This window comes from Aulostomus chinensis, chromosome 18, assembly GCF_037954235.1.
Source record: "Aulostomus chinensis isolate RoL2024-O1b breed Wild chromosome 18, RoL_Achi_v1.0, whole genome shotgun sequence".
Lineage (NCBI taxonomy): Eukaryota > Metazoa > Chordata > Actinopteri > Syngnathiformes > Aulostomidae > Aulostomus > Aulostomus chinensis.
In genome coordinates, this window is record NC_141337.1 from 21,581,378 (window position 1) to 21,594,266 (window position 12,889).

The 12,889-nt window shown below is 49.2% G+C and overlaps 1 protein-coding gene across 2 annotated transcripts; it reads right to left on the reverse strand.

The window, feature by feature from the left end:
• Nucleotides 1-16: 16 nt before the first annotated feature.
• Nucleotides 17-9,275, reverse strand: rcn3 (reticulocalbin 3, EF-hand calcium binding domain). Of its 2 annotated transcripts, none has more exons than XM_086185083.1 (8): nt 9,148-9,275; nt 8,322-8,541; nt 7,241-7,434; nt 5,735-5,907; nt 5,480-5,540; nt 5,312-5,403; nt 4,093-4,200; nt 17-191 (listed from the first exon to the last, which is right to left on the reverse strand). In XM_086185083.1, the coding sequence occupies exons 2-8, from the start codon at nt 8,534-8,536 to the stop codon at nt 84-86; spliced, it is 951 nt and encodes a 316-aa protein (XP_086041209.1). In that variant the 5' UTR covers nt 8,537-8,541; nt 9,148-9,275; the 3' UTR covers nt 17-83. The 2 variants fall into 2 exon arrangements, with proteins under 2 accessions (XP_086041209.1, XP_086041208.1); XM_086185082.1 differs by lacking the exon at nt 17-191 and adding an exon at nt 2,018-2,597.
• Between the last annotated feature and the right edge of the window lie 3,614 nt (nt 9,276-12,889).

Consider the following 12,889-nt stretch of genomic DNA (forward strand, 5'->3'; position numbering starts at 1 on the left):
AGTACCTGGCCAGCTCTCCGAGGGTTTGTTTTCAAACCAGCAGGACAGGCGTGATGCCGACCACCTGTAGTGGAGCGACGTTCTCACAGCTCATCGTGGTCGTCGACCCTCATGCCTCCGTAGTCTGTGATGGTGCTGATCTTGATGAAGTCGATCTTCTGCAGCAGCTCGGCCAGCGTCAGACGTCCGTCCTGGCGAGCAGAGAACACGGCGGGATGGACACACGGGAATGAGTCCAGGCATGGGATCTGTGCACGTCATCTGCTAGAGTGGAGAGCTGCTGGAGAACAAACAACTCACCAGTTCCTCCAACTTCATCCTCACTCTCCAATCTTGTCACACAAGCGTGTTCTGAGGAACTTGGCGGTGTGAGGCAGGTTCTATAGGGGGCCATGTGAGTCCCCAGAACGGATCAGGGTCCTAGAACACTGAATCCTTGTCCTACTTGATCACATCTTTCCAGCCTTGCAGTGTGCAGGTGTCCCGCACCCCAAAGCTTTCAGACAGCAGTTCAATCAGATTAAGTTGACAAAATAAAAGGTTCTTCCTCCTGCGAGGATCAGAACTCCTTGAGCCGGTTTCAGCCACACCCGGGTTCCTTCACACGAGTCTGATACACAACTCCCTTCATCTGCTGTGGAGCCTGAAGGACGTTTGTGTCCAGCAAGGATAGGAAGATGCTATCAAGCGGAAGTGTAGGATGCAGCGTTCTTGGGTCTTGATCCATACAGGGGCTGACAGGACTCCAGTAACCCACACGAGCAATGACGGTCACTGAAATGAGCGTCTAACTGAGGACACGGTTTCCCAAAATAAGCAGGTCTTTGTGAGCCTCGCCTCGTAACCCAGGCGCTGGAAACTGCATGTGTGTGACATCACGTTACCACAGCAACACATTTCTAGTCTTAAAATCTCAATACACGTGAGACGGAATCATTGAAGAAGTGTCCCGTCATGATCCGCCGGTGTTTCTGAACATTTGAACCATTCTGGAAACTGACCCCGATGTTCAGGTCGCAGTGACACTGACTGAGTCAACATTCGAGAGTCACACCAGTAAACGGCCTCTGTGTCTGCTGAGCTGACGAAAAGAAACGTGCTCCGAATGTGAGGAACTCTCACCTTTTAAAAAAAATAAAATCAAAATGTTCTTCGAGTCACTGGTATCTCTGCAGGGCGCCAGACATCAACAACCAAGTTCCCACGGGTCACCGGGGTCGCTGGCCAGTCACGAGGACTTGCAGAGCTGAAACGTTGCGCTTCAGTCCTGGCTTCTGCGTCCTGGCCTAAACGTTCTTTGAACCTTGTAAAACGGCATCCTTTGATTCAACTGCCTGTTATTCCTTTTTCCTCCCCAACCACGAAACCAACTGACTTCACACTCTGCAGGTGTTGCTGGGGTCCCAAAATGTACACTCCTGACCTTAACGGCTGCCTCTAATTAGGGCTGCACGTGAAGTCTCTCTGCTGCGTCACCTGTCAGTTTTACTGAGGAAACAATGTGGTAAATATATCATGAATGGCTGAGAAAGCTGGAGGTGAACCACGTCGCTCCCACTGGTCCCAGTCTCAGTGTTCGCTGGCTCATCTTTGCCCGTTATTTAAAAGTTCCTGCTGCACTGCGGCACCTGAGGCTCACGGCTGTGTCTGACATCATTTCTGTTCTTTTATAAATGCTTTGGAAATGAAGAAAAAAGGAAGATTCACTATGTTTGCATTTGTTTTTCTGAATATAAATGGATAACCTTAATATGTACAAATAATACTGACATCAGTAGCTAACTGCTATCAGCCAAATAATCTGAAATTCCACTGAAAACAATCCGGAGTGGTCCATCTCTCGCCCTCGGCAACTGGCTGGGATTCTTAAGGTTCAACTCTCTGGGGGTGGTTGAACACGCAGACCAACAAGTTTGTCTCTGCAGAATAAAACTGATTCTTCCTGAGCCCTCGATGCTCGGCCCTGACTCAGAGCACCTCTCACACACTCACTGGTACTGTGAATAAACAACTACACTTGTAGAAAAGCCTTTATTAGTCACACTGGCAACAGGCCTTCAGGCTCTGACCTGCTCCACCTCTCCATGAGCTTTCACTCTCGGCAGCAAATGTTCACACGCAGCCCGATGACCAAAGCCACGAGCCACACCGAACTTTGCAGCTGGTGCTTTTCTGAGCGACTGGTCCTGGTGTGTGCAGACGGCCCAGCCGACGGCCGGCGCCTGCAGGGGTGCTGAGCCCATGTCAACGCCATGTTAACTGACTGAACGCAGGTGAGTGAAACAAAATCAAAGGTAAATGAAACACAACTGGGTGCAGTACCACTTCTATCCACATACACAGTATGTGACTGCATGCTGACTCTGGATCTGTGTGCACGTGTGAACTAGGGTACATGACTTTACCCTTCATTACAGTATAAACCTAAACCCACAAATGTAAAAAAAAAAAAAAAAATGAACACGACAATGAAACATGAACGCGGCTCATCAAAGTTCGTCGTGTCTCTTGGTTAGATCTTCGCCGTAATTGGTGGCCTGGCTGCCCACAAACATGTTCCAGTTGGCCAGAATCTCCTTCTTGGTGACTTTCTCATCCTGGTGTTTGATGCCCACATTCATCCAAGACAGGTTTGATTGACAGGAGACAGAAAAACAAGAAGAGGAGTAAAAGAGAGAAAGACAAACAGACAAGACTGTTAATGAGCCACAATTAACCCGATAATCTTCATCATGGTGATTACATGACAGCACAAAGAGACGGATTACCAGTTGACCTCTGATTGACCTCTGTAAACGTTAATAAACCTTTATTATTCATTACATTAACAATAATTACATGAGGCTCATTAGCCCACAGCCACTCGTCTGTCTTTCAGCAGGATCCCCCAGCAAATATTCATCACTGAGGGATGAAGACGTCATTCAGATGCAGGGATCCGTCTTCAGATTCTTCACTTTGCAGGTCTGAGTATTTTCTAATTACACGTCCAGCCTGTTTGAAAACATCTGACGTCCACGATTCACGTGTCTGTGTGTGATGCCACGCGCCGCAAGACAGGAAACCACGGACACACCCTTAATTACATTAATCCCAATTCAGTCTCCTGCAATTACCAAGGGCAGGAAGGTCTGACCGTTCTAAAATATCATTTTAGATGAAATATTTTGGTGCGACAGAGAAGCCCCGCCTCCACATCCTCTCCCACTGACTGAGGAAAAGTCCTTGTTTGATACAAAATGACACCATCGAAAGAATAATGATGTCATATTAACATAGCCTCTGCTAATTGAGGTTTTTCTGAGTCATGCAGTCATGCAGCCCTACGGGGAGCCGCCGCCGCAGCCCTACGGGGAGCCGCCGCCGCAGCCCTACATGGAGCCGCCGCCGCAGCCCTACGGGGAGCCGCCGCCGCCGCCGCCCTACGGGGAGCCGCCGCCGCCGCCCTACGGGGAGCCGCCGCAGCCCTACGGGGAGCCGCCGCCGCAGCCCTACGGGGAGCGTTCCCCTACAGCGTTCCAATAAGTGAGGAGTTGCGGGTAAAGGTCTCGACACCCTCTCTCCTCTCTCCTCTCAGTCCTGAAGCTAACTAGCTTCTAACGCTGTTTCCTCCTGGTCAGTTAGACGTGAGGAGCTCAGAGGAGGAGTGACAGACGCCAGTCTCATGACTGGAGGTCAGTAGGTGCAGCTTGAAGGTTCAAACTGCACACGTGACACAATTCACAGCTGCATCACCACAATCTGAAGGCAGGGTTGATGTCATTTGAGACCTGGAGAAGTTATGGAACGACACAGAACTTTAAAAGAATCATTCCTGGGCCTGGAGAAGTTTGAGATAAACAAGGCCAGTAAGCGGCGTGGAACATGACCAATATCAGTCTTATATCATGTGATCAGGCTTCTCATTTCTTATTCTCACGCGGACCTTTTGAAGGAAGTCCTGCTATGTTATCAGTCTTCCTGTGCGCGTAACGTCTTCATAAACAAAGACGACCACTAGACAGTCAGTCCTCTGCTGAAGGCAATAAAAGGATCAGGTTTCCTGGTGTGTGTGTGTGTGTGTGTGTGTGTGTGTGTGGTGCGCAGGCCTACCTTGTCCATGTCCGTTTCATGGATCAAGTGTTTGGCTTCATTGTCAGCGTGGTCAACTTCTCCCGGTAAAACCCACTCGGCCACCTCCTGAGCGTCCAGGTAGCCGTCCTGTGCATCACACCTGAACGTTACTGAGGAGGTCACCACATCAAACCGTCTCCGCATCACACGTAATCTATCGGAGCAGCACCGTCCCAGAGGGACTGACCCACGACTCAGGAGTCAGCCACCACCTACATGAATGTGTGTGTGTGTGTGTGTGTGTTCATGCAGCGTCTGCACTCATGTATTAGTCACACTGATAGAGGGGGTTTTGCATGTGAAGAGAGTAAAATATACTGGAAGTAGATTGAAGCGCGTTCAGCATCGTACCTGTAAGCTGATCATGAGACCAGCTTTGACTTTCACACCATTTGTGATGTCATAAATCAGGTTGGGAGGCCTTTTAATGGAGCACAGACAACTTGGCGCGTCAAACATTCCACTTTAGCGGAGAGACAAACACATTTCTGACCAACTGCATTTGGTCAAACTTTATTCTTTACTGAACTGATGCTGACTTCTACTGTCAGACAAGCAGATCGAGACCTCCAGACTCCCTCCACAGGGCTCACTGCTAGTTAGCTTAGCTGCGGTAAATGCTAGCAGTGGCTCAGTAGAGATGTTACATCAGACTGCAGGATTGGGAAGCTGAGAGAGCGAGCTGGGGCGGGAGGCCGAGGAGCATCTCCCCACTGTCAACTGCTCTGACGTGAATATCAAGCAAAAACCAGTTCTATCCACGTAAAGAGCCTTTGAGAACAGAGCACTTCACGACTGGTGAGACGTCTCTCTCTGCCGCCCTGATGCCAGCGTTGGTTGCAGCTAAGCTAAGTAGCAGTCAGCCATCTGGAGGCGGTCTGGAGCTCTGAGATTGACAGAGAGGACAGAGGGGTCTACCTGCTCTCCTGGCAATAAAAATGATGGGCAGTAAGAGAATTTCACTAAATGCTGGCTTATTCCTTTAAGGTTGGGAGCAGTCCTTACTCAAAACCTGCAGCTCATCAGGTCAAGTGGGACTACATGTTAAGTCTTAAGGTTCAAATCCACCCTGAACATCAGCCCACCTTTCTGGTGTTTTCAAAATGAAGAAGAAAAACAAAAAAAGGCTCCTAAACCTATGAAAGTCCTGCTGGTGTCGTTCATTTGATCGCATTTCAAGACCATCGGTGGTTTTTACCTTGTTGACGTCCCTGAACTCTGAGAAGTGTTTCCTCTCGGTCTGCACCCAGTCAGGTTCACGCTCTCCATCCTCAGGTGTGTACATGTCACCTACACACACACACACACACACACGTAAGATCACCTCTGTGCTTGGAGATGAGGGTGAGGCTGGTCAGTCACCTACCGATGTATTCATGTACGTTGATCTTGCCGTCTCCGTTCTTGTCGATGTCCTCCATGGTTTCCTACACAGGAACAGCGTTAGCACAGCCGTCCACTGCTGCAGGATTTAAAGAAACTGAACGTGTGAACCGCGACGGTTCTCCTCTCGGGACCACGAGTGTGTCTGTGGGATTTGTCATCTGACTCTCACAGAGACGCCAGCTTGATGACCCAGACCAGCTCTCAGAGCTCCAGGGGGATGGAGAGCAGATCCTACCTGCACAACTACATCTTTCATGTAGTCAAACTCCTCCGGGTGAAGGAAGGCGGTAAACTCCTCCCGCGTGGTGACACCATCACCGTCTTTGTCGGCATTCTTAAAGCGTCTCTCATCACGGGTGAGCATGGCCTTATAGGTGGCTTTGTCTTCCACATCATCGAACTCCTCATCTGAGGAGAACAGCACACACATCTGCGTCAGCAACTTGCAAAAGACATGCAGTGGATATTTGACTTTCCCATCTGGATCTCCTGGTAGGAACGTTCCCAGGAACCAGGAACCATTGCAGAACACTGTGCATTATAACTCGCAGGAACCAGGGTCCACATTTAGTCCTGGGGTACCTGACCTACACCCAGAACACACCCTGCTAGGGAGGGGTAGTCATTTCCTAACATTCAGGAACGTCAGGGCTGGGATCAGTTGTGCAGAACACTTCCGATTGGTTGGGTTCTCGCTGCATTTTCTTTCCACCACCGTGTTTTGTCAGCTGTTTATCGCAGAGCCCAAGTCAGCTTTATTTCTGTGGTGCCAAACCACAACAAGTGGTGTCATGACAATTGCAGCCCAGGTCTAGAACCTCAGCGTCAGTCGATTTAAACCCAACAGGTCACACACACACCTACTATGGGTGTGACCATGCTAGCATTAGCATAGCCTCTGAAGAATGCTGTGACCGAAAGAACCAACGTCCGGTTTAAGGTCACTGAAACAACATGACACACAGGCTTCACTGTTAATGGTTAGCATTAGCATGCAGCTAATGCTGGGTTTTGTTTGTTTTTCAGTCAGAGAGAGAGAGAGAGAGAGAGAGAGAGAGAGAGAGAGAGAGAGAGAGAGAGAGAGAGAGAGTCAGGATAGTATGAGTCAAGGCTGTAGGTAGACTGGTGTACACGACTCCTCGGGGAGTTTTCAGAAGGGCAGGAGTGGAGAGGAAAGGTGTGGATGCATGCAGGAGTTTTGGGAGATGAAGGAGAGGAGGCCAGTAACACAACTGGAATAAATGTGACCAAAAAAAAAGCTCCAACTGAAATGTTTCCTTGTGTTTTGACAAAATATGACCACAAACCCCAACATCATCAGAGACTGTGGCGTCCCGGCCGTCTCTCTAGTCTGACCATGTGATGGTTGTTTACAGTGTTTGGTGCACTTGACAACGTGACAACCGGAAGGCAACCAGTGCACATTTGTAGCAACTTCTCCCCTGAACCGCCGGAGTCTTTAAAGCCGGGTGGGATCGTAGCGTCTGAGCGCTTGAGTGGAACAGAGTTCACGTAGGATCAGGGATGCTTGTGTTTCCTTAAATCATCACTAGATGGCGCCCTGCGAGTCACTTTAGCAGTAAAATGAGAGGCAGATCAAGACCAACAAACTAGGAACATAGAAATGGGAAAGAAGGGACCAAAGAGGAATTACAGGGGATGTGAGGAGGTAGTAAAGGAGGAGGGAACAGGTCTGCACACACACACACACACACACACACACACACACACACACACGCACTGATGTAGTAGCCGTAGGTGGTGTTCTTGTACTCCTCCCAGGCGATCTTGTCATCTTGGTTCTTGTCGTAGTCCTTCCAGTGCTTGTTGACGTTCTCCTCGATGTACCTCCTCTGCCGGTGTTTGATCCAGTAGTGCAGCTCCGTGTGGCTCACGTAGCCGTCCTTGTCGGTGTCGATGCGTTCCACGATCTTCCTGTGGTGACAGGTGGTGGCGTTAGGCACTTGGTCAAGGTCAGCAAAAGCAGTACATCGAAATGCTCGTATCCATCCATCATTTATCCTTTCTAGAGTTTTCGTTGTGAGGTGATTTGCTATATTAGAGGGGATGCTCATTTTTACATCATTTTTGTCATCAGAAAAACAACTGAATTGCTTCCGGTGTCTTTTAGTGGCATCGCTCCGAACCGACTGCAGGTCAAAGTGAGACTGATTCTAACTGTGCAGCCCTGCATCGCCACTGCATTGCCGCTGCAAGTGACCCTAAAGATCCAGGAGAAATTCACGCTTGCGACTGTCCTGATTAAAACAGAAACGCTGGCCCAGAACCGGCACTCCAGTGTGAAGCCTTCGGAATTCTTTAGTAAAGGGAAAGCCTTTAAAAGCATTAAAACCACAGACAGGTGTCATACTGAGTATAATACAACCCCCTGCCATAACCCCGCCCTCTTCCGGGAGGGTGAGAACGTCCTTGTTCTATTTTTTTAAATTGAATCTGTTTGAGAGACGTGTTCATTAACGCACTCTCATTTTTGAGTGGAGCCTGGACCAGTGAGGCGGCGCCGGGGCGCAGCTGAGACCTGAGCGTCAACGGTTTTTAAAAGAAAAAGCTAGACGAAACACCGTCTTCGTGGCGGTACCGGATTGTACTGGTGGGAGCTCACCCTCATATTTTGCCACCTTCCTTCAGTTCATGGGATGATGACTAAATATTAGCCCCTCCTCTCAAACCATGCTGGGGGGGGGGGGGGGGACTGTGTAATTATACTCATCACAAAACTACGGCTGCAGACTTGCAGAGGCAGCGGCGTGTCCTGCTGAGGCAGGTTGTCACACGTGACTGGAGAGGTGAGGGGAACCTACGCCAGCCTGGCTTTACTCTCCTCGGGGGTCAGCTGGTCAAAGGTCTTGGCCTCCTCTTTGCCCAGGAAGGCTTCGTGGTCGTACTGGTAACCGTGAGCATCGTCGTGGACGTGGTCGCTCAGAGTAGCCTGGTGATGGACACGCTTCTCCTGAGCGGGGACAGCGGAGGCCACAGCAGCCAGGACCCAGAGGGACACCAGTGTCTTCAGCAGCATGGTGACTGACTCAGGTGGAGAGAGAGAGAGAGAGAGAGAGAGAGAGAGAGAGAGAGAGAGAGAGAGAGAGAGAGAGAGAGAGAGAATAAAGGATAACCAAGGAGAGGAGGGAAGAAAGAAGAGAGAAGACTGAGGTGTGGCGGGCCAGCACAGAGACAGAGGACACTACTGATGAGCAGGAGAAGGAAGAGTTCATCATAGCATGAACATGGCAGCTGCTGTCCACGGAGGACGCGAGCACGTTCATCACTCCTCTGCTGCCTCGTCGAGGCACACATTCACTCACATTCATCCACCCACCAGGATAAGCCGCATACTTGACCTCCTTTATTCTACTTTAACCGACAAACAGCCTCTTTAATGGCTCCTTCATCTCTGACACATTAAACCCAGTTTCTCCCGTTCAAATTTCAACTGAAAGTTCCATTAAAGAACTTCAGGGAGTCGAACAGGACGCGTTTCACGTCCCGCATTCCACTTCCAGCAGCAGCTCGGTCCCTCCCTGCGGCTGCAGGATGATGCTGACGGACTGAGGACGGCGGAGCCGCGGAGACCTCAAACACGCCACGTGAAGGGTACCGTTATCAAGGCGAGAAAACTTAAGAACTCACCACTTTCTCGTGGACTTCTGGCGACGCCTCCCGTTGATGTGTGAGAGTTGAAGAAATCTCGGTCCGCGTTGGCACTCTGTATCTTTAAATAACACTCCCAGGAGGCGGGGCTTGTTGCGCGAGGAACCAATCAGGACAGCCCCACAAAAGATTCTAGCCAATAGAATAGAGAACATTCGGGTCCGAGCATCCAGGTCGCGTTCCTATTGGCCGTGAACCGCCACGTTGTCACGCACACAAGCATCACGAAATAATTCAACTGCCCTGATGAGCAAAGCAGTAAATTTAATATGAAATAGAACGTAAATGACTGGAAGAGCTATAAAATGCATCACGTGACTGGATGGTTTCATGTGGAGGATTTTTGACCAGAGAAGTGCAAGCCTCCATCTTACTTAATTTCCCTCACTGTTACAGGCCGTCAACCCTCAACACTGCAGCTCCTCCTGCACACCTCCACCACGGTCCTGACACTTGGACCGAGTGACTGAGTAGCCTAGTCTCCCTGTTAGTAGGCTGGTCCTCCCTGTTAGTAACCTGGTCCTCCCTGTTAGTAACCTGGTCCTCCCTGTTAGTAGGCTGGTCCTCCCTGTTAGTAACCTGGTCCTCCCTGTTAGTAACCTGGTTCTCCCTGTTAGTAGGCTGGTTCTTCCTGTTGGTAGCCCGGTTCTCCCTGTTAGAAGCCCTGTCTCCCTGTTAGTAGCCTGGTCCTCCCTGTTAGTAACCTGGTTCTTCCTGTTGGTAGCCCGGTTCTCCCTGTTAGAAGCCCTGTCTCCCTGTTAGTAGGCTGGTCCTCCCTGTTAGTAACCTGGTTCTCCCTGTTAGTAGGCTGGTCCTCCCTGTTAGAAGCCTGGTTCTTCCTGTTGGTACCCCGGTTCTCCCTGTTAGAAGCCCTGTCTCCCTGTTAGTAGCCTGGTCCTCCCTGTTAGTAACCTGGTTCTCCCTGTTAGTAGCCTGGTCCTCCCTGTTAGTAGCCTGGTCCTCCCTTCAAGTAACCCGGTCCTCCCTGTTAGTAGCCTGGTCCTCCCTGTTAGTAACCTGGTTCTCCCTGTTAGTAGGCTGGTCCTCCCTGTTAGAAGCCTGGTTCTTCCTGTTGGTAGCCCGGTTCTCCCTGTTAGAAGCCCTGTCTCCCTGTTAGTAGCCTGGTCCTCCCTGTTAGTAACCTGGTTCTCCCTGTTAGTAGCCTGGTTCTCCCTGTTAGTAGCCTGGTCCTCCCTTCAAGTAGCCTGGTCCTCCCTGTTAGTAGCCTGGTCCTCCCTGTTAGTAGCCTGGTCCTCCCTTCAAGTAACCCGGTCCTCCCTGTTAGTAGCCTGGTCCTCCTTGTTAGTAACCCGGTTCTCCCTGTTAGTAGCTTGGTCCTCCCTGTTAGTAGCCTGGTCCTCCCTGGTCCTCCTCTTTGTAGCCCGGTCTCCCTGTTCGTAGCCGGTCCTCCTGTTAGTGGCCTGGTCCTCCTTGTGAGGAACCTGGTCCTCTCTTAGTAGTCTGGTCCCCCCTGGTCCGGCCTGTTAGTTGCCCAGTCCTCCCTGCAGACCCATGGATGGCAAAGATTCTCAATAATTATTCATAAAAAAGAGAAAAGAGCTAAACTGTGAAACACGGTTGCTCATAAACTGATGTAGTTAAATAAACAAAATGATATTATTTATTATCATGATGTAGTTTTAAAGCAGTAATTCAGGTTTTGTCCTGTCGCCCACTCAGCCCCTCCCCCATCCTCTATCCCTCATGTGTCTGTCCTGATCTTATCTACAGGAGAAAAGGATTCCAGACATTTCCACTTATTCATCCGACCCTCTGAAGGTTGAGGATTTGCATTTTTAATTTGTGAATCAAAGTTCTAGCCAACATAAACATGTAGCATTTTTAAGGTCTGGATCAAGTGGTTCTTGTCTTTTTCCCCATTAGAATTTTGTTTGTTTGTTTGTCTCTGCTCCCCCTGATCGAGGATGTTGTGGACAGATTTGAAAGCCCCCTCGTGATTTGAGATTTTGGGTTCATTGAATAAAATTTGAGGTTTCAGTTTTCGAATCAGTGATAGTGTTCGCAAACTTGAGAGCTGATGATTGCCGATCATCAATCAATCTGCTGGGATTCGTCCCGGAGCAGCTGCGATGTGCAGTGACGACCACTAGGTGGCACATGAAACACACTTGTTTCATAGATTCTGTAAACAGGCTGTAGGAGACATGAGACGTGGAGGACAGCCTGCTGGATCAGCGACAGCCCCCACCCTTACCACTTTGACCAAGTGGGTTCTAGGACCGGTTGAGAACCACTGACAGTCGAGGTCTGCGTGGCTGAGGTCAGTGAATGAGGCCACAAATATACTGTACATACACCAATTTTATTTAAAGATAATGATAACATACGTATTACATATATTTAATTATCTTATTATTACTAGTCATAATTGTTCTCTAACTACTCAGCTCATTGTCAACGTGGGAAACTACACGACTGCTCCTGTGGTTCACACAGGTGTTACGATGAGTTCTGCCTCCCTGCTGGAACATGCATTCACTCAACGCTATTAAAAGCTACGCTGTAATTATGAAAATGCGATCATCTGCTCTCTCAGATTCATGAATGGTGGTGAATTATTTAAAGATTTACGGGTTGTAAGGTGTCCGTCAATGCCGTGCGTGTAAACACAACATACATGGCGGTGAGATTCTGTTCTTCGTCGCTCGGTCGTGGGTCTGGGGGTCGTCCTTCCTGAGGTTTCCCATCATGCCTTCAGTTACTCCATCCATCCATCCATCCATTGACTTCTGCTTATTCCTTCATTAAGGGTCGCGGGGCTGGAGCCTATCCCAGCATCTAGGGGCGAGAGGCGGGGTTCACCCTGCACAGGTCGCCAGTCCATCGCAGGGCCAACACATAGAGAGATGAACAACCATTCACACTCACATTCACACCTACGGTCAATTTAGAGAATCAATCAGCCTCGTCCCCTCTTGATGTCTTTGGACTACCCGGAGAGAACCCACGCAGGAACAGGGAGAACATGGAGACTCCACCCAGAAAGATCCCGTGCCCGAGCCGGGATTCGAACCCACAACCCTCCTGTTGTGAGGCAACAGTGCCCCCTTCAGTTGCTCATTCATTTCAAAACTCATTCTCCGATCATTTAATTTCTGCTCTGAAAAAAGCCTGGAGAGGAAAGATGAGTTTTGAGAACGCCGAACTTTTAGGGCGCCTGCCTGAAGAAAACACCATGGTTAAAGGAGGAGAAGATGAATGGAAATGTTTACAAAAAAAAGAAAAACTTAATTTAACCTGCAGATCATTCACATCAAGTCCACATTGCGCTTGTTAAAATAAAATGGGAGGTCACGTTTGATTGTACAACACCATGGGACAAATCTACAAGGTTTCGTGGGTTAAGAAAATATCATTATTATTATTAATTAAGGAATATTAAAAATGTAACCACTAGCTTGAGAGTCAGGCGTGGTTTTCGTTGCCTAGACCGGGAGTCAGCCGAGATCTACGCTGGCTTGTCCTGTCGTTCTCACCGGTTTCTTCCAGCGGAAGTTCAGAATACTGAAGTTCTGCTTCAAGCAGATTCATTTCTCTGTGGTACTGCAAGGTATTTCAGCAACAAATGGAGGCATTATTACTTTGAATACTCTTTCAGGGAAACTGTCTTTTAACAGTTGACGATTCTTGAATATCAGTCACAGAGAGGTTTATTGAGTGTCACTTTATTTTGGAAAGATACATCAATAAATGAAGCGAT